The sequence below is a fragment of the Varanus komodoensis genome, unplaced genomic scaffold (assembly GCF_004798865.1).
Source record: "Varanus komodoensis strain SLA01 unplaced genomic scaffold, ASM479886v1 scaffold67, whole genome shotgun sequence".
In the NCBI taxonomy this organism is placed as follows: Eukaryota; Metazoa; Chordata; class Lepidosauria; order Squamata; family Varanidae; genus Varanus; species Varanus komodoensis.
In genome coordinates, this window is record NW_025336308.1 from 1346354 (window position 1) to 1369665 (window position 23312).

At 54.2% G+C, this 23312-nt stretch overlaps 1 protein-coding gene and 1 long non-coding RNA gene across 2 annotated transcripts; both read left to right on the forward strand.

Moving 5' to 3' along the window:
• Positions 1-3729: 3729 nt before the first annotated feature.
• ISLR2 (immunoglobulin superfamily containing leucine rich repeat 2) lies at positions 3730-22371 on the forward strand. The gene is given in 4 exon segments (XM_044450491.1): positions 3730-4205; positions 5867-5974; positions 20333-21068; positions 21070-22371. Coding segments are annotated over 4 exon segments (2622 nt in total).
• LOC123033767 lies at positions 10001-12912 on the forward strand. The gene is made up of 2 exons (XR_006416635.1): positions 10001-10068; positions 11118-12912. It is a non-coding gene; the product is annotated as an uncharacterized LOC123033767 (long non-coding RNA).
• Positions 22372-23312: the final 941 nt, after the last annotated feature.

Genomic DNA, 23312 nt, shown 5'->3' on the forward strand with positions numbered 1-23312 from the left:
GGAAGCAAGTCCCATGAAATGCAGTGGCGCTTTCACATTCGCATTTCTGCATTGCAGCTTTTACTTCCTTGCTAAGTGCACGGGATTGTGGCCTCAGCTACATCCTTTTCCTATTTATGCATTCAGTCTATTAAGCTGTTTTTTCTGTAGAGAATCCTGATCTATATCGGGCCTTTTCCACCTATTTCACTGTAAATTTAAGAAAGAGGCATCTGTTAGACAGAGATGTTACAACAACAACAACAACAACAATAATTTAAATTAATGCTTCTGTTGGCCATACGCCCCATTCAATCCAGGGGTCTTCTGGGGGGCTTCCCTCGGCGAGCGTGTCTCTTTGCCCCCCTCCAAGCTTTGCAAGCCCTTTCACACGCCGGGTTTCTCAGCGCAGGAAAGCGATTTCCCGGCTCGGGTTTTTGGGGCGGGGGCGAGGCAAGACAACCCCTGAGCATGTGCAGTGTGGCAGCTTCGTCTGGACTCCGCCCTGCCTGCAGGAACAAAGGGGGGCGCTTGCATCGGCTGCCTCCTCACGTGCTCCTCTCTGGGGGGCTTGTGGGGGGGCTGGGGCCCCCGGCCGCCCCCCAAGCGTCACGCAGGGGGCCGGGCAAAGATGGGCGGAGGGGCGCGGGGAAGGGGCATCTCGCCCGCGGCCGCCTCTCTTCCGTTCCCTCCCTCTTTTCGAAATCTGCCTTTCCCGACAGCCCTCCGTCCTCCTCCTCCTCCTCCTCCTCCGGCTCGTCATCGCCAGGAAAACGAAAGTGAACTCCGCGGCTGCCCGCTGCGCCCTCGATCCGGATTGGAACGGAACTCCGGCTCGCCGCCGCGGGATCCAAGCAGGTCGGACCTTCCCAGGTATCCTTTCCTCCCTCCCGCCAAGGTCGGAGGGACTGCTTTCTCACGTGGCGGTGTAGCAGCTCGCCCCCGCCGCGCAGAACACGCGCAGACGTCTCGTGTGAACGGCGGGACCCGGGGCCTGCTCTGGCGTTCCGCGGCAGGGAGGGAACGCGCGGGTCGGGCTCTGCGCGCTCGCTCTTAGTGGGGCTTGAATGGGGCTCGTGGGGGCGGTGGGGAAGCGGAGCACACCTGTCCGTGGCGAAATCCAGGTGGCCGCCCACCCGCCCGCGTCTCCGTCCTGCTCGGGGCGAGTCCGCTCTGACCCGAAGCAAAGGAACAAAGGCGTATTTGCGCCAGCGAGGGAAGCCCGTGTTCCCACGGCGGCGGAACACGCGGCGGAGAGCGATTGAAACATTGAAACATAGAAACAGAGCCAGTCAGAAGGGGTCTCCCAGGCCATCTAGTCTGACCCCCGGCTCCAGCCGGCTCCGCTCACGACATGCCCGCCATGTGCATGTCCAGCCTGTCCTTGAACACCCGCACCGATGGGGCCTCAGCCACCGCCCGGGGAAGCCCATTCCATGCCCTCAGAGTCCTAACTGTCAGGAAGTGCTTCCTGGCATCCAAATTGAACCTTGGCTCCCTGAGCTTTGCTCCGTTGGAGCGAGTCCTGCCTTCCTCTGCAGGGGAGAACAGGTCTCTACCCACCTCCGTGTGACACGCCCTCACATACCTGCATGTCGCCAACAGACCCCCTTGGAGTCTCCTCTTCTCCAGGCTGAAGAGACCCAGTTCCCTCAGTCTCGCCTCATACGGCTTCCCCTGCAAACCGGCCACCAACCTCGTGGCCCTTCACTGCACTGACTCCAACCTGGCCCAATCCTTCCTGTAACGAGGGACCCAAAACTGAGCCCAAGACTCAAGTTCCGGGCGCACCAGAGTCGTATAGAGTGGTAGTAACACCTCTCTTGATCTAGAAGCCACGCTTCTGGCTATGCAACCAAGGGTGGCGCTCGCCCTCTTGGCCACCGCATCACCCTGCTGGCTCATGTTCAGCCTGCAGCCGACCAGCACCCCGAGGTCCCTTTCACAAGTGCTGCTCTCCAGCCACTTGCCCCTAACCTGTACTTATGACACCCATTCCTATGCTCCAAGTGCAAGACCTTGCACTTCTCCACATTGAATGCCACCCTGTTGTCTCCTGCCCACTTCCGTAGTCCGTCCAGATCCTTTTGGATCCGGAGTACCTGCTCCTCAGTCGTGGCCACTGCTCCAGTTTTAGTGTCGTCTGCGAATTTGACCAGCGGACGGTTCTCCCTCCTTCCACGTCCTTGATGAAAACTAGTTGCTGGTTTTGCCCTGCCTTTTGAACTTCTTGGAAGCAGCTTCGCGGCTTGCTCCTCCTAGAAACACCGCTTTGCACTCGCGCTTTTGGCCTCGCAGTTCCTGCTTTCTCAGGTTCAATTAAAGCACCCTTCTCCTGGCTGTGGACAAGGGGTTTCGTAGTCAACACTCAGAGTCCCTACCAATGGTGAGAATGAATTACCAGGACCCGCAAGGGAAGAGAATGGCCTTGACTCCCGGCGTTTTCAGTGGGAGATCACCCAGGGCCCCTGCAGTGACTTGCTACCAGGTGGTGGTCTCCACTGCCAACTACGAGCTTTTAGAACATACGCAGAGTGTTTTTTAGATTCTGAGTCCCCAAGCAGTGCTGATTTATTTATTTATTTGGGTATTTTTATTCCGTCCAATTAAGTTGTGCGTCTCTGGACGGCTTATGAACTAATCAGAGGTAATCCCCATTGAGTTCAATGGTACTTACTTTCCAGGTAAGCAGGTATTGGAGAGAAGCCATCGTTCCTTATGTCTACAATGGGGCTAATGCCTCCACCCTCTCTTGCTCATTGCTGCGAGAATTCAAATAAATCCTAACATCTGTCTGTGCTTGCGCAGCTCCGTCTTGAATGGGGCTCATACCTGTGTACTTTACACAGGAAATTAGTCACAGTCTTAGTCATAGATTCGTGGAATTAAGTCCAGTGTTGAATTCAGACGGCTTCCTGAATAGGTAAGTGAAGAATTGCACTGTCTTGGCATAGCTTTTGGTTTGTTGGGGAGCTGAGGGGCATAATTAGGTTGGCCAAGTCCAAAAGAGAGCAAGGTTTCTGTGCTTTTAATCTCTGGGTAGCCCATGATGCTAGCTATGATTGGCTTGCTTCTCTTCTCTCTACATTTGCACAGAAACAATCCCCCCTCCTTTTGCATCTGGGCACCTTAACTGAACCCTGCACACATTTACAACAGCGATAAATAAAATAATAAAATAGAAGCTCTAATTCTAATAGTGCAGTGTTAACCAGCATGAGAGAGCAAACGAGCAGAGACGTTGTGGCTTTTTGGATCGAACAGCAGCGTGTGGCAGCTGGTTTAATTTCATGGTTTAATTAACCCACAAATGGCAGGGATGCATTCTGTGCAAATGTCACTAAGGTTTCCCAGCCACCAAAAGTGCTGCATGTGTGGGTTAAGCAACCCGAGGTTAACCCAGGAACAAACCATGGGTTAATCTGGGGGGGGTTTTAACCCACAAACAATGCCAAGTGCCCTGGTTTGGATGTCAGAGTAACCGCTTGTGAATACAGTCTTTGTAGATTTGCAAACCATCCTGAGATTTTTAAGTATGGGATGGTATAGAAAAGTTTAAAAATAAAATAAATAGGTTATTGCTGGAAAATAGATGTGGCTTGTCTCACGTCTGGATGAGGTCAATAAAATCCAGTCATTTTACCAAAGGCTCATGTAAACCCAGCCTAGTTCCTTGTTTCAAGCTCCCTGACAGTTGGCCCGCCATCATCATGTCCTGAACCCATTTTCCTCCACTCCTTTTCCTAGGAAATGGAGGAAGAATTCCAGTTCTTGTTGTGCCAGCGCTGTAGGAAAGAAGCCAAGAACCCCAAGCTGCTGTTCTGCCTTCACAACCTCTGCACAGAATGCCTGGAGGAGAGCAAGCCCATCGGCCAGTGCCCCATCTGCCTCATCTCCATCCGGCGGGTCGGCGGAGAGGCCTTGCTGGACAACATGCTTTTTGCTAGCCTTCAGGAAAAGCTGAGCACGTACCAGAAGATCACCACCAACCGGGATCTGGCGTGCAACCGCTGCAAAGAGGGGGCAGAGTTTTGGTGCAACGAGTGCAACGAGTTTCTTTGCTCGCGGTGCCACGACGCCCACCAGTGGTACCTGAAGCAGAAGAACCATGAGTCCCAGAAGCTCCTAGATCTGAAGAACAACACTGCTCAGGGCTTCCTGGAAGAAGCCAGGAAGTCCTGCATCCTCTTCTGTTCGGAGCCCTCCCACAACAACCAGGTCATAAGGTAAGGCGCCCGAGGTTTCACGAGGGGAAGTATTCGTGTGTCTTTCTCCGTGCACCTGTCTCCTCCTGTTTCCTCCGAGGAAGTGCCCCCCAATTTGTGGATAAAGTGGGCAGGTTTTTTTTTAAAGATGCGGTTTAAATAGATTTTAAAATGGCAGTGCAAGAAATGAAAGCAGAACCCACCTGCATCCAAGGCCACCTTTGGAGGGGCGGGGGGGGGGGCATGCAAAAGACCCACAAGCTGCCAAGGGGCTGAGTATAAGACCGAGGCCGTGGTCTGAATCCCGCCTTGCTGAACAACTCCTTCAGAGCCACGGTTTTCAAGCAACTGAAAGCCGCTTTTCAGAAATTTCAGCTGCTGGCTACGAAACCAGGAAGCTACGGTACTTCCTTAAACAAATTAGCTAAACAGTCCGCCCGGTGTTGTACTTGACTTGTTCAGTAACTGACTAGAGTTTTTTTTAGTGGCCATTCTTGTTCTGCACATAGTGGCAGACCAGGAAATGGCCAAAATGAAAGGGAATCCTGGTTTATTTTCCTTTCAAGTTGGCGGGGGGGGGGGAGGGAGGAGAGAGGGAGAGTCATCAATCTAAGGTTTGGTTTAGACTCGTTTCTGTTGGTAAGCATAGCATCAAACTGGTGTAGCTAAAATAAAACCTCAGCTCACCCCAGCATGCTGTAGATCAACCTTCCCAAACCTGGTGGCACGCAGAGGCATTTGGACTGCAACACCCAGAATTCCCATCCAGCAGGGCCATTGACTGGGAATTGTGGGTGCTGCAGGCCAAGTGTGCCCAGAGAGCACAAGGTTTTGAAGGCTGCTGCAGTCTGAAGCTATTCCTGCCTATACCGAACCCTTAGGAGAGGCTTTCAGCCTTTAAAAATGGGAAGAAAACCCTCCGTAGCAGGGAAACCATGCAAGGGGTGGAGCGAAGGGAAGGGGGGGCGTGGCCACCTGGAAATCCCCAGGGGCCAGATCGGGACCTCCCAAGACCTGGATCTGAGGTTCCTCGCCTCCGGTTAGCGATGCACATGTGAACCATGCGGTAACCTCTCTTCTGTATTGTTCGTGAAAGAGAATTAAGTATAAGGTTGAATATTAACCTGTCCCAGAAGGTTGCAATCCAAGTCCACAGTTCAATAAATTGATCTATTAACCATTTACTGATGTTTGCTAGCAACTTAATTCTGGTAAGACTACCATCTTTCATAATAATGAGAATAATTTACCAAAGCATTCCGATATTTCCAGAGGAGGCCTTTTCCATGTTGCAGCTTTCTACATTTTTTATACTGCGATTGCGATTTAATTATTGCGATTTATATCCTGCCTTTTTCCTACAAAGGGCTCAAGGCAGCTTACATCTCCTCCTCCATCTTCTCACAACAACAACCCTGTGAGGTAGGTTGGGCTGAGAGTCTGTGACTGGTCCAAAGTCACCCAGTTGGCTCCATGGCCGAGCGGGGACTCGAACCCAGATCGCCTGAGTCCCAGTCCCGTGCTCTTAACCACCACACCACCCTGGCTCTCACACACCACCCTGGCTCTCACACACCACCCTGGCTCTCACACATTTTTGCTTCTTTGTTTGTACTGTGCTTCCAACACGAACTCCGTGGTTGTACGAGATTCTTTTTTGAACAACATCACCTTGAGAACAGCCACGAAATAATTGCCACTAAAGAAAGCTTTGTGTTCACAGCATCTATTGTCGTGGGTGCCGCAAACCTTTGTGTTGTTCTTGCGCCCTGCTTGATGGGGAGCACTACAACGCCAAACTGTACTGTGACATCCGGGCGGAAATCGAAAGCCGCAAGGAGGACCTCCAGAGGATCAGCAGAGAGCTGGAGGAGAAGAGACAGGCCCATGACGGAGCACACAACTGCATCCACAATCACATGCAGCATCTGCAAAAACTGCGCCAAGAGACCCAAACCTTGATCCAGGAGAAGGTGGAAGAGATGGTGCAGTGGCTGCGCCAGAAGGGAGACGAGCTCCTGGAGAAGGTGGACCACCAGCTGCACCAGGAGTGCGAGGACGTCAAGAAGAAGCTGAAAGTCTCCGAGCATTTTGTCAGCAGGATGGAGTCCGGCAAGCAGCTGGTGGAGAAAATGAACCTCTTCGCTTCCGACCAGGAGGTGCTGGACATGCACCCGTTCATCCGGGAGTCCCTGGATGAGCTCCGGAGGGAGAAGCTGCCCGTGGTGAACGTCCAGGGCCAGATGGAGGACTTTGCCGAGGTCCGAAGCGAGCTCCACTCTCTGTTTCAGAGAGTGAAAGGAGAGAGAGGTGAGAAGGAAGGAGAGCTCTCCAGCATCCGGTTGTTCCTTCAGAGGATGGCGTCCGGTTTTAGTCTTTCTTCTAAGATCTGTTGGTCATCCTGTGGCTGATAGGGAAGGGGGGGGGGTGACCAGGCTTCTCCTGCCCAAGAGCCAAATTACTTTCAGAGGTGCTCTCAGGTGAGGCTGAAAGCCAAAGGGGAGGATAAAGAGATGGACATATTGCAGCTTAAAGCTCTTTGTAGCGGTAACTAAGTCCTAGAAGAGGCATTTCAGCCTTGTAGGATTTGGGGGGGGGGGGGGGAGCAGGGCTATGGGGAACTGGACAAAGCCTGGAAGCCACCAAAGGGTTGTGAGGAGGGGGTCTTTTCAGGATTTCCAGGGTCCCTGTTTTAGGATAGTGCACAGTCTAATTTTTTAGCCCCTACATGGTGCTTTTATGGTTGGTTTCCTTCCTAGGAGAAGTGAAATTAGTCATCACCGTGACTATTTTTAACTTATGATTTTTGGGGGGGGGGGTTTAATTTGCACTGGTTTTACCCCAAACCAGCCCAGAGGGTCTGGGTTTGGATGATATGCATGGGGTGATCGTAGCTTGTCTATTGAAATCGGACTTGAGAAGTCTGCCAGGGACAATTGGCTTGCTGCCACTCGCCCTTGCCAGTTTATGGGTTAAATAAGCCACGGATTGGCCATCATGTGTGAACTGGATTGTCAGATCCATCTCCAGTCTCCTGATGTTTCTCCGTGCTTCGTTTCTCCTCTGGCACATCCTGCAACAAGAAGGGGGCGTGCGCCTTTTGGGAATGCAGTGCAGGGAAAGAAATGTACCATTGCATTTTCTGGTTGTTTTGTAGGCATGGCCCACACGACCTGCATTGCTCAGCCTGCTGTGTCGGCGGCGAACTCGGTAAGCTCTGTGTGCATGTGGAAAAGTCTTTCTCCTAATCAGAGGTGACTGGATAGCGCTTCTGCTAGCTGGATCCAAAGCTGGTTCTGGAATCATACCCCAAGTGTGTACAGAAACGATTCCTCCTCATACTGGAGGGAGGTGTCCTGACTTGGAGGGAATGCTTATCAGATTTGCAAGTGACTGAAAAATCAGGAGGAATAGCTAATAGCTTAGAAGACAGAAACGATATTCGTGATGATATTTGGGTGGGATAGCTAATAGCTTAGAAGACAGAAACGATATTCGTGATGATATTTGGGTGGGATAGCTAATAGCTTAGAAGACAGAAACGATACTCGTGATGCTATTTGGGTGGGATAGCTAATAGCTTAGAAGACAGAAACGATACTCGTGATGCTATTTGGGTGGGATAGCTAACAGCCTCGAAGACAGAAACAATATTCGTGATGAATCTTGATAGCATAGAAAATCGGGACATAAAGAAACCCAGCATGCTTGTTATTGCATTACATTTATAACCCACCTTTCTTCCTTTTGCAAAGAGCCCAAGGCAGTTTGCAAAGTCTTCTCTCTCTCTATTGTATCCTCACTGCAAGAACCCTGCAAGGTAGGCTAGGCTGAGAGTAAGTGACTGGCTCAGAGTCACCCTGCATGTTTCATGGTCGAGAGGCAACTAGAACCCGGAACTGCCAGGTTCCAGTCTGATGCTTTCGCTTCTGCTTTTGCTACTTTTGTGTACAGGAAGTTCTGCAGGATGGCAAAAAGCAGCCGAGGCCTCTGGGGACGAGTGTGCCCACACAACGAAACTTGCTAAACCTTGAAAAGACATTTCGAGGAAGTGTAAGTCCTCCATAGCAGCTTAATTTCTACTGTTTGTCGGTCTTCCCTCCCTCCTGCAATTTCTTCTGTTCCCACCGTTCTTTATAGAAAGAAAAATAATATTTTTGCTCTGCCTCTGCCAGCAAAGATCTTTTCAATCAAGCTGGCCTTTGCTTTATAGGCTGGTCTTTTGGGCTGGATGCTGTTTTTCCTTTGGTTTAATTCTGTTTTGAATTCTGTTTTAATGCATTTATTGTATACATGTTTTACTCCAATATCTGTTTTTAAAATAGTTTTTAAAAATGTGCGCACACAGAAACATCTCTTTCTATCCATCTTATATCAATCTTCAAATACAGTATTTTAAAGAATTTAAAAGTTTTAATCTATGGTTTTTAATGAATTTTTGAAATGTTACTTCTGTGTACAAAGTTATATTGGTGGTTGCTTTGCTTGTTTGCTTGGGGCAAAGATCATGTGCATTGTATCACCTGCATGGTGGTTGATTCGGGGAAAGGTAAGGTAGAAATCAAAGAAATAACACAAGGTGACCGTTAAATGTGGAGGCCCAAGATGTTAATAACCAAGAACCCTGGCTGTGTGGAGAAAGTGGAGTAATTTTACTTCCTCTGGTGTAATAAAGCCAGTGAGAGCCAGTGTGGTGCAGTGGTTAGAGCACGGGACTGGCACTCGGAGGATCCGGGTTCGAGTCCCCGCTCAGCCATGGAGCCAGCTGGGTGGCTTTGGGCCAGTCACAGACCCTCAGCCCAACCTACCTCACAGGGTTGTTGTGGTGGGGAGAAGCTGGAGGAGGAGAAGGATGTCAGCTGCCTTGAGCCCCTTGTAGGAAAAAGGCAGGATATAAACCGGAAAATAAATGAATAATAAAACCCAGTGGGGTCATCCCATGAAGTTGCTTGGTGGGAGATGAAAGGGAAGACTTTTTCCTCACGGTGCATCCTTAAACCTTTGGCGTTCACTTGCCCTCGGAGGTCTTGGTGGCACCAATCTGGGTGGCTTTAAAAGGAGGCTGGAGAAATTTACGGAGGAGCAGGCTGCCATCGGCGACCTGCTGGCTGTGTGCGCCCTCCGTTATGGGAAGCTGCGTCCTGCGGACACGCCGTCGCGAAGGAGCTTCGGCAGGCGGAGTTCGTGGGCCCATCCCGCCGGAGCGATGCTGGGAACGGCTGATTTGCTCTTACGTGAATGGAGCGCTGGGCGAGATGAAGCATTGTTTCGGTCCAGCCGGGCTGCTTTCATGTCCTTATGACCTATTTTTAATTATAGATCTCTGAGAGGGCTGCCTGCCACCTGAGTTTTGCGCCGGCCTCCCGCCTCACCTATGGCAGGCGTACCTGCGAGGAGCCTCTGAGCTTTTGTCTTTGCTTTGCAGGCCACGCCGATCGCCCACCCAGCTAAGCGAGCCTTCGGCCAGAGCGAAAAGGCTGTCCAGGCCTCTGCCAAGGTGCTGAAGATTGAAAACCACGTCTGCCAAATCGGGGAGCCCTCCAGCAGATACATGCAGGAGCTTGCGGCGAGCGCCAGGCCCAGTCCGACCTGCGCAGCGATCCCTGAGCAAGAGCCAGAACGGTCCACTGGTGTGGTGGAGGTGAACTCCTCACCTGAGACGCACGAATCAGGTAGGGCGAGAGGAGGGGTGGCCCCAAAGCAGGCGGAGGCTTTGTCCTGGGTGCCCCCGACATCGACGGCCTGCGCTCTGTTTGCTTGCAGAGGCCACCAGCATCGTGATCGGCAGTTCCGACGATAACGACGATGACCAGGTGGTGAGTGCCGGATGCGGGCCCTTGCCGTTCGCAGCTGCGTCTACACCAGACTCGGGGCACAGAGCCAGGTCAACACGCTTCGTTTTGCAGCAGACAGGATACCCACGGGCGGGATCCGAGCGGCTCAGTGCCTCGTGGAAGGACGGGAGTGGGACTCGGCGGGAGGGGAAGGACTTGTGGCCGAGGCAAAACAGAGCAAGGTGGCGTCTTTTTCGCGGGCCGTGCCCCTTTTCCAGGGTACTCCATTCCCTTCCCCTTGTTGGTTTCGGAAAAGCAAAAGATGTTCAGCAGCGATTAAGCGGACTGAGGCCTCCTCGGGCTCTTTTGCTCTTCCCCACAGCCCACATTTTTCGCCTGTTTTTTTTTTACACTTCTGCAGACCTTGTGACCCCCTTAAGCTGTTTCGCCACGAGCGCTATATGAACTCCCGCCTCCGTCCTTCACTGCACAAGTGCGGCGTTGGGCGACATCTTGCCCCAATTCCCAGATGTGTTGGACTACAACCCCTACATGCCTGGGCTGGCTGGGAGTGATGGGCCTTGCAGTCCACCCCATCCAGAGGGCACCCACTACAGGGACCCACAGGCCATGGGGCCTGCCAGGTCACCCCCCAGATGCGATCCCCTGGAGGTAGCCCTCCCTTCCCACTGCACATTGGTGGCGGCGGGAAACTGGATGGGATTGCGGGCGGGGGTTAGGGGATTGCCCCCTGTGGCAAAGTGGACGGCACGGCCCCGGCCCCTGGATGGCACTGCCCTTCCCTGCACGGCACTCTAGCAGAGAAGCAAAAAGCCTCGCATGGGCACCCGAAGGACACAGGTCTCTGGCGAAGAGGCCGTGGAAGCTGACTTGGGCTGGGGACCAGGCTGAGCGGCACCCGAAGGCTGTTCTCGTCATCTTGGGCTCTGCAGAGCCCTGAGCTGGAAGAGAGCAGCCAAGGGGCGGGTGGGGCGTTTCCTTCATGCCCTGGTCCGGCTCTTCCCGAGGCATCTGGTTGGCCACTGTGGGGAAACCGAGGCAGGCTGTGGCGGCTCTTTGGCCCCAGCCATCAGGGATCTCCCATGAGATCTGTCCAGACACAACTCTCCGTGCAACCCGTTTTCTCTTTCCTTTCCAGTGACTGCCTCCCTGGCTTGAAAGGTGCCCCAGTGAGCTGAGCCCATCGGCCACAACAGGAGTGTGGTTGGCCCATGTGACTTCATGCCAGGACCCTTCTCATCGCAGACCTTGCTCTTCACGGTGGCCTCTGTCCTGCCGCCACCTCACTGACAGCTTCCAGCTCGCCCCATTTCTTGCCTGTCCAGAGTCGAGAGAGAATTCAGTAGATCTGTCTCCAAACCAGCTCCTCTCTTGCTACCGCTTCTCCGTCCCAAACTGTTTTAGGCAGCCCGGCTGCCCTGAGCATTTCCTGGGCTCAGCAGCTGATAATGCTCCTTGCAGGCTGCTGGATCCGGCCCTTCCGAACACAAACACACACACTCCCTGTTTGGCCTCCAGGTCTACCGCGATCCCGCATCAGTGGGAGTCGTGGTCCAAGACATCACCTGGTTTTCCTTCACTACTCCCCCAAAAGAAGATGCTCCTCCTCTTTCAACTTCCCTTTTAGTTGGGCAAACAGAAGAGTTGCAGACCCGCAGCTGCTTGGCCTGCCTCATTCTTTGTTGATCCCTCTCTTACTATTTCTCTGGGGACTCAGTAAGGAAAGATGCGCAAAGCATCTGTAACGGTGGCGCTCGCCTCCGTGCTACCTCTTCTCCGAGCTTCCGTCACACACAGGCCTTTCTGTCTGGATGATGGGGAAAGACAAACCAAACAGCCCTGTGTAGCTTTTCTTTTTATATGCCCTGTTTTTTCATACTAGAGGCTCCAGCTGAGATGATCCGACTGGCCCGTGTCAGTTGTGTGTATTCAGAAACCTGCTCTGCCCTGTTTCTGCGTCGATCTTCCACAAAAAGAAGCACATGAAAATGTGTTTTTTGAAACCACATGCATGTTTGTACGCATTTTTCCTAAAATATGTACCCTAAGATCATGCTTGATATCCATTCATGGATACATTCTGCTGTAAACTGGAAGTTGTAAGAAAGTGCAAAACCAAAAGATGTGTATTCGAACCCGGGACTGGCTCTGTTCCCCTAAAACGGATAAAGGCGTCCCTGGGCCAGCACTGCCGCAATAAGCCGAGCTCAGAGGCTGTGGTGCTGTTCAGGCTTGAGCGCTCAATTTTGAGGAGTCTGTGGCCACCCAGGTGTGCCCCCCCCCCAGCGGCCTGGGGAGCTTCAAAAGTGGAGTCACTTAGCCTGCGGCGATGGGCGAGTTTGCATGATGAGACAAGCCCCTGCTCCTCACCCTGGCGGGTTTTTGGAGTTGTCCAGACCTGATCTGGATTTCCTGCAAGGTAGGATTAGTTTTCTGAAACTACACGGAGAACCAGCAGTCTGTTCTAAGGCTTTCACGCCTCGCCATGGCTTCCCCAGCCGCCCAGACCTGGGATTGCTGTTTTACCAGCAGGTACCCTCAGTAGGGCGGCAGCGGAGGGGACACGACCCACCTCAGGACTGTAGTGGCCCAGTCAGGATGAGACTGCAGCTTTCTGGAAGCAGGAATATGGAGAAACTGCCGGGAAGCTGGACTCGAGGGACCGTTCGCCTGCTCAAGCAGAGCCCTTTCTGCATCTTGGTTTTCTGAGCCCGTTTGTGCTCATTGTCAAGCTAAGCACCCACTTCTACTTGATTTTGTTTTCTGCCTCTTTCCTAGTTGCTCCCGGCCGTTTGACATACTTGTCTATGATTTGTCAGCTGTTTGTCATACTTTCAGCTTGCCTTTCCAAAGTTGCTGAAAAGAAACAGCTGACGGAGGGAATCGATGCCGAATATTATCGCAATAATAAAGCTTTTTTTTAAATTACCGCATATCCTTCTTGTAACATGATTGTGAGAAGCAGGAAGAGCTTGCCAAAGGCAGATTCCTGTTTAGAGCATGTTTCTCAGTGTTAGACAGCAGAGGTCACTCTTGCTTGAGAATTTCAAGAGAGCAGCTGAATTTCGGAGGCTCTACAGAGGAAAAGTGAAGAGGTTATTCAGGGTGTCCAAAAGGTTAGTGTCCAAACGTGAGGATAGTAATTTACATTTCCTTAAGGCCTTCAGCTTGCAGGGAAGAGTACCTGAGATAATGATCTTGAAGCTGATTTCCCAGATCCTTCTGCAGAAATAAATGTGCCATCAAGTCATCTCCAACTTAAAGTGACCTTGAAAGCCCTCTGAAATATGCTGCCCATGACAGCTCCGTTCGTTCATTCATTCATTCATTCATTCATTCATTCATTCATTCATTTGATTTATATCCTGCCTTTTTCCTACCAAGGGCTCAAGGCAGCTTACATCTCCTCCTCCATCTTATCCCCACAACAAGAACCCTGTGAGGTAGGTTGGGCTGAGCGTCTGTGACTATCCCAAAGTCACCCAGTTGGCTCCATGGCCGAGCAGGGACTCGAACCCAGATCCTCTGAGTCCCAGTCCCATGCTCTTAACCACTACACCACACTGGCTCAGCTCTTCCAAGTTCAAGGCTGGGGCTTCCTTTATGGATTCAGTCTTTGGTGTAATAAAAATCCATAATCCCCATTCACTCTTCCCTGGATGAATTCCAGTTTAGTCATTTCTGCTTCTAACTCCTGTCTGATAGGCTTTTGTGCCACTGGCAGCTTTCAGCTCCATGACAGTGTCCCAGAGAGCTGGTGTGTGCTCCCAATGGTCTGAATGCAGCTATTTTCGATTTGTGTCTACTTATTTTTTCTAGTGAGGCTGCCTTTTGTAAAATGCAGGAAGCTCTTGCTGGCAGCTGGCGCACAGCGTGTTGGTGGGGGAAGAAGGGTTTAAAGTTTTGGGTCACCATGTTAGGTCTTCTAAAGGTCCTTTCTTCTTCGAAGGGGAGATGCGGTTACAGAACTGGCATCGGGGTTTGTTGGAAGACTTTCAGAAATTCTCCAACATTTTGGTGGAGGATGCGAATGCATTTCTCTGAAATTGTCATTTTGAGAAAGGCTGGGTGAATTGATACTAAATGAAACCATATGGTTTGTTTGTAGTGGCGGAGAGGTAGCGATGGACTTGGGAAGACAAACTGCATAGAGACTAACGCCATTTGACAGCATTAATAGGTTGTTAAATGTCATTAAATGGCCGAAGTTGTGGCCAGTAGTTGCAGTTGCGGTTGTGGCCAGAGCTGTGTGCTCTGTTTCTGCACAACATCACACTGGGCAGCTGGTGTGATTTGCTGAATCTTCTGCAGGATGCAAAATACCAGGCTGAAATGATAGGGAAGCACATTTTGACAGAACATTGGAGAGTGGAATCAGCTGCCTGGGGAAGCAGTGGGTTTCCCATCACTGGGGATATTCAAACACAGACTGGTCGGGCCATCTGTCAGGGATGCTTTGAACTGGATTCCTGCACTGGCGGGGGGGGGGGACCAGGTAAATGCAGGAAGGTGTCTTGTGAAGGGTCTCCGCTCTGGTCCATCACATCCAGGGGCTGAAGCCCGGCATGGTGGCAGCTGGATTCACTTGTGTGATCCTGTGAAACATCTCGGCAGACGGGCAAGATCGCACAGGGAGCTGAAGAGATCATTGCAGCTCTGAAGGTGGGAACGGTGCTTACGGGCACTTTGGTGAACATCTGGACCGCCAGTGGCCGTCCGAACTTCCTTTTGGTGGGTCGGTCCAGCCGATTCCAGTGGGAAATGTGGAAAGATTTTTAATTGCCTGTGGAATAACAGTTTCTCCTTCGGTGGGGTGGGGGCACTGTGTAGCTTTGCCGCTTAGCATTAATCTCCTGAAATGGCTCATAATAAGCACCATCCTGTTTCAGTGTTATTAATAATGTATTGCTTAATTTAAGCCATTCATAAAAAATAGCAAGAGCCTTTGGCAGAGTTTTGTTCAGAAAGCACAAATCCAGTGCATTTATGAAAATCAATTTCTCCCCTTCCTCAAAAATAATTAAAGCCAAAGGGGAAGAATTTTGCAGCGGTTTATGCCACGCGATTTCGCCAGAGTTGGGAATGAGGATGAATTGTGACTACTAAGTTAGCGCAGGGAGGTCAATAAAGTACTTAACTGGATTATGTTTCTCATCAAAATTCTTCTGCTAATGCCCAAGCAGGGTTCATTTCCCTGTGTAAGCCAAAGTATTTTGGTTACACTGGGGAAAACTGGAGAGAGGCGAAGGTTAGCAGATGTGGCGATCCCATATTTGAATATTGGTGGAGGTGGGAGACGACTCGGAAAATACATCCCAGGATAATACTTTCCTAACCAGCATGAAAAGGAGAATTGAAAACAAAGCAAAACATACTGGGATTGCTGCAAAATGTTGCAGCACACAATATTTCTGTGTATTATCCATTATATTTCTATCCTTTTTTCCTGCCAGGAAAAAAAAACCTCAGTGAAATTCATGGCTGAGTGTGGACTGTAGCCATTACACCGCACTGTCTCTGTCCCGGATTTTAGCCAGCCTGTCAGCCATGCGATCGCTCCTGCCCCATCTAGCCCTCACTGTGGCCAGTGAAGAGGACAGGGGACTAGGTCAAGAGTGGAGAACTTCAGGGCCAGACTCCCAGCATGTCACAACTTTTGACCCCACTCTCCCCAGCTACCGAGTTTGGCTGTTTTCTGGTTTTGGTGCAGATCCATTCAAAAAAGGTCACTTCTTAGCTACCGTCAACACGTCAGGTAGCCTAAGAGTCTGTTTATATTTCTCCCAGCCCTTTTGCCCTCCAGCCCCACGTCTCAGGTCTTTGTGCCATCCACCAGTGGGAGGGCGTCTCCGAGAACTTCTCCGAAATGCAATTCAGTTCACGAATGTGTTTTCAGAGCAGATGAGTAACCCGCTTGCTGGATCACATCATGTACCTTGGTGGATGGGGTCCGTGACCGGGGGTCCTTTGCTGTGCTTTTTTGTAAAAAAAAAAAAAAAAGAAGGTGGCGGAACTCACCTCTTGGGGTCACACTTTGACACGAAAAAAGACGTTCACCAACTTTTCACCAACTTTTTTTGAAATAAAGAACTTATTTACCTTTTGCACGTAGCCGGTCACTCAACACACACACAAACATAATGGTCGCCGCCGGCAGTAAGCACTCAGCACGCGACCACACGGCCGGTCCCAAGCCGAGCAGCGTCCCAAGCCAAGCAGCGCCCTCACAATCAGCGCCGACACACAAGCATCCCACAAGCACTATTTTAACGATTTTTGCTGCTGACCTGCTACGCCCAACAGGCGATTCACAATCACATGGGAAAATCTGTCAAAAAAAGGTGCCGGAACGCTGTCCCGGTGCGTTCTATGACAAAAAACAGCCCTGCGATTTTTTGCAAAAAAAGGGGAAAGGGAGAAGAAAGCGAAGAGCAGGTCCAGTGACCCCCCTGCCGCAGCACCTGTGGGCAGAAACAAGCTAGTGGTGTTCCATTTAGGGAACCCCTGAAGCGCACAGAATGCAATTTCAAGGAAGTTAGCATTTTCCACCAAAGTGCCAAACCGACAAACACACGACGTCCGAAAATGATCCAGCGGTCACTTATTTATGATGAATATCTGTTAAGGATATTCCAATCTGTAGGCAGTTAAGATTATTTTCGCTTGGCACAGCCGCTGATTGAATCCTTCTATTGTGGATCCAGGCAGAACGGCTCTGAACACTGTGACGTGGGCTTGAGGAGTTGGGAAAATGGAGGCTTCTCTGCTCTGGTTGGATGTTGCGCGATTGTCCTTATTCTGGTCTTCACTATGCTTGCTAAGGCTGCTGGGAATGATGGGAACTGTGGTCCAGCACACCCAGAGGATGTCAGGAAGCGGCACACTGTTTTATCTTAGCTTTCCATTCCAACAGACATCTACTGCAAAAGACGAGGAAGGCTTTCTTGGTGGTGAGCCCGTTAGGTATTAAAAACTTATTCATGGCATTATGAATGGCATTCCTATATGGCCCAGTAACAGAAGCTTTCTGTGGGCTTCCGGTAGCACATAAAATGCAAAATCCAGTAGAGATGCCAGTGAACACCTGTTGGAGTTCCAGCCATTGCGAGGTTCCTCCCGGAGGCTTCCTGGTCATGAGTTCCAGCGCATTCAGTAAGTGGAAATGTGGGATAGTTGGGTCATGCCAACAAGGGCAGAGAGCTTGTGAGCCACGCTTCCAGCTGTTGCAGTGAGCAAATTGTTCTTCATCATCATCATCATCATCATCATCATCATCATCATCATTATTATTATTATTATTATTATTATTATTATTATTATTATTACATTTCTATGCCGCCCCTTGCCGAAGCCTCATTGGTGTCAACGGACGACAATCTTGGCGTGTCATCAGTCACTGGCGGACTTTGATCTGCGGGTGACGTGAGGCCAGCTGCCCGATCCTGCCAGGCAGGGAGGGGGACAGGAGGACTTCTTCCTGCTGGGCTTGGCTTGAGCAGCAGGACATCCTACTGGTCTCTGGGATCCCTAGCTCAGCGGAGGGCCTCGCCAAGCGGCTCAGGCTCTGTCCGAGGTGCTGAACTGCGCCCCCGAGATAGGTCCCCACCACGGAGCACGGGTTCTGAGCTTCTCTGCTCGGGCCGGTCTTTCCCATGGTCTGCCCAGCATGTATACGTACACTTGGAAGAAAGCCCCATTGAGGTCAATGGGACTGGCTCCCAACGAAGTGGGTTTGCGATGGCATTCTGAGGTTTTCCACAGCAGGAGTGGGAGAGCTACACACTTTGGCCTGATTTCTAGGAAGAACTGCCTTCCTTCTGCAGCCCTTTTAATGGGGAGCAGGGAGTCAGAAGCACAGAATGGGGATAGAGAGGGAGAATATGACAAGCATCAATGAGAGAGAGAGAGCAAAAAGAGGGAGAGGACACTTCTGGCTTTGGTTCCACAGCAGGCGCCCTCCAGATAGTTTGATCTACAATGCCCATCCTCCACAGACTGCCTGATCAGTTACCAGTGGTTATGGGAGTTAACTTCCAAACTTTCCCAGACAGACCCATTCTTAAAGAAGGGTGTTGACCGTCATGTCCTGCACTCCTTGCAAATAAAAGCTTCAAGCTGGAATATTTTGCTCCCCCGTTTTGATCCAGCCCTGGCCATCACTGGAACGCAGCACTTGGAGAAGTTCTCCAAAATCTGATGCGGTCCTTTGGCTGAAGGCGTTGGTGTGAAGGGAGGCGCTGCTCCGTTGGAAAGCGGCTTCTCTGCTCCCTTCCCTAAAGAGCCACTCATTTCAGTCATTCTCCGAGAGGGGGAAAGAGGAGTATCAGCGCGCACCAAGCCGATGCTTCTCTTGGACTGAGTAGGCTAACACCTCTGCTTCCGACAAAGAGCCCCCTTCCAACACTCGCGCCTCTTTTAATTAGCAGAGACCATCTGTAATTAATGAAAACCTGAAAATCTGCCTGACAGTCGCTTGAAGAAGTTCCCAAGCTGGGATTGGGGGGGGGGGGGGGGGGCGGCGGCAAGGAGACTCTGCCCTGGTTTCCTCGCCAATCCCCCGCTTTGTGTTCCACCTTGCTTGAAGAAGAATTCTGCTGGACTCAAAAGCTTGCACACTTGGTTTCAAGCTGTCCCGTTGGCTGCTGGTGGATCCTGGATTTTTGTAGAAGCACAGGTATTTTTGTGTCCCTTTTCCCTTTTGTTTGCCCTTGTTGTAGAAGCTGAAATGCCTGTAGCCTTGATTTGGAAGGCGAGTTTGCTTTTCTCTCCCCTTCTTTCATTCCAAAGGGGCAAGAGAATGAGTAAATGGATGCGTGGTTTCCAGTTCTGACAATAAAGCAACGGATGCATTTTGCTGAGCTGCGTTTAGGGGGACACTGAGTATGAAGAAAGGGGGGTTTGGGGGAGAGAGGCGGAGAGGAGGGGGCAGGAACCCCGGATGGGCAGGAGACAGGTTTGGGCAAAGGGATTTCTCCGGATTCTTCCCAAGGCCCCTTTCTGGGCTAGGAATCGGTTTCCAAGCCACATGCTTTCAACTAACGCCTCACGCCCTCCTGTAACCAGTAAGACGATCAAATAGTAATATAATGCAATCAAAGGATAGCCTGGCCCACCATCCCAGGGCGGGGCGGCGGCGGGGCTGGGCTGGGCTGGGCGGAGGGGGGCGACGCTTGGAGACCTATCGACGCGCTAAATATTGCATGGTCTTCGCTGGGGAGGGGGCGCTGCTCGTCCACACCCACCGGAGCAACCGGCGGCGCGCGTGCCCGGGCGCCTCGGGCGCGCGCTCCGGCTCTCCCAGTAAATAGATGGCGATTTTGTTTGAAGGGGGCTGCAGCTGAGGCGGCTCGGGAGGCGAGGCGAGGCTCGGGCTGCGCGGGGCGGCTTCCGAGGGCGCGGGGGACCCTCCGGAGGCAGCGGGGCTGCCTGCCTCCTCGCCCCGGCGCCGCGGGCGTGGATGGCACCCCGGCGCGGCTCGCAGGCGCGCGGGGCTCGCCCAGGCGCGGGGTCCCTCCCGGCGACGCTGCCCCCCTGAGGAGACCGGCCGGACCCCGAGCCAGCGGTAAGAGCGGCGCGGCGCGGGGAGGACCGCGTGGGGAGGACCGCGGGCAGCGCGCACGTCGGGGCGCGCGTCCCGGGCCGGCGAGAGGCGCCGCCACCTGTAGGCGCGGAGGCGGCGCTGCTCGGCCAGGGACGGCTCCGCCGTCGGGCGGCGACGCGGCAGCGGCGGAGCGGCTGGGCGCGGGCGGGGGCGGCCCCTCGCCGGTTGGCGGAACCGCGGGCGCTCCGGGGGACGAGCGCGCGCCGCGGGGCTCCGACCGGGGCGCGCGCGCAGGCACGAACTTTCGGGGCGCGGCGGGACGGAGCGGTGGGGAGCCCTGCGACGACGGGGCTCCCGGGGCGGTGGGCGGCGGCGGCCGAGGGACGGAGGGCTCGGGGGCGGCCGCGAGAAGAAGCGGCCGCCGCCCCGCGCTGCCCGAGACGCCCCTCGGGGCTGCCGCGCAAGGTGGGCGCCGGCAGCGACGCGGCGCGGGGCAGGGTAGGGCTTGTGCGCCACGAAGTGGGGCTGCAGGGAGCGCATTGCAGGAAAGGGGAAGGGGAGCTCGGCGAAGGGCGTCCCAGGGCCGGGCGGGGCGAGGCTGCTCCTTTCCCCAGTGGGTGGGGGGCAGGCCCCGTCCTGAAGGGGGGCTCGGGGAAGGGGCGCGGGAGGGGCGGCAGCCGGCCGCTCTCCCTCCAGCCTAACGGGCGCCTGCTCTCCCCGCCCCGTCTCCCCCCCCGCAGGGCGAGGATGCCGTCGCCGGCGCTGCTGCACCTGTGGCTGGCGGCTGCGGCCTCCTGGTGGGCACCGGGCCGCGGCTGCCCGGAGCCGTGCGCCTGCGTGGACAAGTACGCCCAGCAGTTCGCTGACTGCGCCTACAAGGACCTGCAGACGGTGCCGGCGGGGCTGCCGTCCAACGTGACCACGCTGAGCCTGTCGGCCAACAAGATCGCGGCGCTGCCGCGCGGCTCCTTCGTGGAGGTGACGCAGGTGACCTCGCTGTGGCTGGCCCACAACAGGATCGGCGCCATCGAGGAGGGCACGCTGGCCATCCTGGTGCAGCTGAAGAACCTGGACGTCAGCCACAACCAGATCGTGGACTTCCCCTGGGGGGACCTGCGCAACCTCAGCGCGCTGCAGCTGCTCAAGATGAACAACAACCGCATGGCCCACCTGCCCGGGCAGGCGTTCCACACCCTGCGCGACCTGCGCTCGCTGCGCATCAACAGCAACCGCTTCGCCGACGTGGCTGAGGGCACCTTCGAGCCGCTCACCTCCCTGTCCCACCTGCAGATCTACAACAACCCCTTCAATTGCACCTGCCGGCTCATGTGGCTGAAGAACTGGACGGAGAACACCTTGATCTCCATCCCGGAGAGGGACTCCATCACGTGCGCTGCCCCGGAGCCCTGGAAGGGGCTGCCCCTGGCCAAGATTCCCTACCTGCACTGCACGCCCCCGAAGGTGCGGCTGCTCCAGCACCCCAACCTGGAGCACACCCCGCTCTACTACGGGTTCGCCCTTACCTTGCACTGCAGTGCGGAGGGGCTGCCCCCCCCCGGTGGTCCACTGGAGGGTGCAGGCATCAGGCCAGACGCTGGATATTCCCGGGGGGGAGGCGGGCGGCAATCACCTCCCCCCAGAGAGCTCCCCGGGGGGAGCCCAGGAGAGGTTCCGGGCCTTTAGCAATGGCACCCTGCTGATCCCCCACCTCAGCAAGAAAGAGGAGGGCACCTACACGTGCCTGGCCACCAACGAGATGGGCAGCAACCAGACCTCGGTCGACGTCGCTGTGGCCGACTCCCCGAAGGACACCGGTGGCCCCCTCGGTGGCCCCAAGCGCCAGCCGGGGGACCGCAAGCCCGACGGCAAGGCCTCCAAGAACAGCGTCATGAAGCCCGACGCGAGAGCCAAGGGCTTTCCGGGGAGGCCGACACCCCGGAACCACTATGCCGTGGCGCCCACGCCCAGGAACAGCAGCGGCACGGAGGGGGCGCCCTTCCAGCCGCCCCGCTTCGAGAAGAAGTGCGGCTCCAGCGAGCTCTCGCAGTACGTCTCCAACCACGCCTTCAACCAGAGTGCCGACCTCAAGCCCCACAGCTTCGACCTGGGCGTCATCGCCCTCGACGTCTCGGAGAGGGCGGCCAAGGTGCAGATCACGCCCTTCTACACCCAGCCGGAAATGGTGCACCTGCAGAGGCTCTACCTGTGCAAGCAGGGCCGGCAGGGCCACTCGCTGGTCCAGTGGTCGCAGATCGAGGAAGGGGTGAACTCGTACTGGTTCCAGGGCCTGAGCCCCGGCACCAACTACTCGGTCTGCATGACGTACGTGGGCGAGGAGTGCCAGGTGCAGGTGCTCTTCACCACCAAAAAGGAGGTCCCGTCGCTCATCATCATCGTGGTGGTGAGTGTCTTCCTGCTCGGGCTGGCCACCATCCCGCTGCTGGGCGCTGCCTGCTGCCACCTGCTCTCCAAGTACCAGGGCAAGACCTACAAGCTCATCATGAGAACCCAGAACCCTGACCAGATGGAGAAGCACATGGTGGCTGACTTTGACCCGCGGGCGTCCTACCTGGAGTCGGAGAAGAACTTCGATCCCAGTGAGGTGGAGGAAGGGGAGGTGGAGGAGGGGGGAGGGGAGGGCGAGGGGGAGGGGAGGGGCACGGCCCAGGGAGGAGCGCTGGAGAGGGACGAGGAGAGCATCGCGGCCAGCTCCATCCCCGAATCCCAGTCCAAAACCAACCCCGAGGAATTTGAAGTGGGCTCGGAGTACAGCGACCGGCTCCCTCTCGGGGCCGAGGCTGTGACAATCTCCCAGGAGATCAATGGCAATTACAAGAGCCCCCCTCGCTGAGCGCTCCTGGGCCGCCCCCGTCGCTCCGGGGGGTGCCCACCTGGCACAACCTGCCGACAACGTTCCCGGGCTCGGGCATCGCTGGCTGAGCAGCTGCAGATTTCCCGAAAGCGCACCTGCGAAAAAGCAAAGGGGCTGGGGGAGGGATGTCTCCGGCATGGAGAATGTGTGGATACCAGCACAGGCTGGCTTTGCTGGGGGTCGTTATTTTAGGGTTCTCTCCCCCTCCTAGGGATCCAAGCGCCCCAGGTGCATAACAAAAGAGCAGGTGTGTTTCTGAGCAGCGCTGCCTGGAGGCATCTATTTCCCCCCAGCTGTAAAACCCTCAATGTTATACTCTACACACCAAAGTTTGCACGGTCGCCAGCCAGTCCACGCGATCCCGAAACGCAACACGCCCTTCCTATCCCCCCGCGCGAGGCTTTTCGCTGAATTCCTCTCTGTTTTTAAAAAATCGGAACAGCCGAAATCGCGGAGAGGGACTTGGCGCGAGGATCAAGGCGGGCGGCTGTCCGAGGGGTGTGCCAGGGTCGCCTCAGGAGGTCCGTAAGCTGGACAGCTCCCGATGCCCGAGCCCGGTCTGGCGAGGCGAGGCGCGGCCCTGCCTGCCCAGCCCGAAGAGGGGCGAGCGGGGGGCTGGAGCCACGATCCGTGTTGTCAGACCACCTGTGCCGTATATACAGTGTTAAAAAATGGAATTGTGCTGTAGAAAGCAAGATGTGTATATGTTTGTGTGTGACCTGGACCTCTTGTGGATACGTTCAGCTGAGGGGGAGGCTGAGAGGGTCCAGCCTTCTGGTCTTTGTTGTCCCTTGCAGCGCTTGCCTGAGGCACGGCGCTCACGGAGATCAGTATTTCCTAAATGTTTATGCTGTAGAATAGCTTACTTAGAGAAACGTCATTTGCCCTTGATGTGATTCTGTGATGTTCAAAGGCAAATA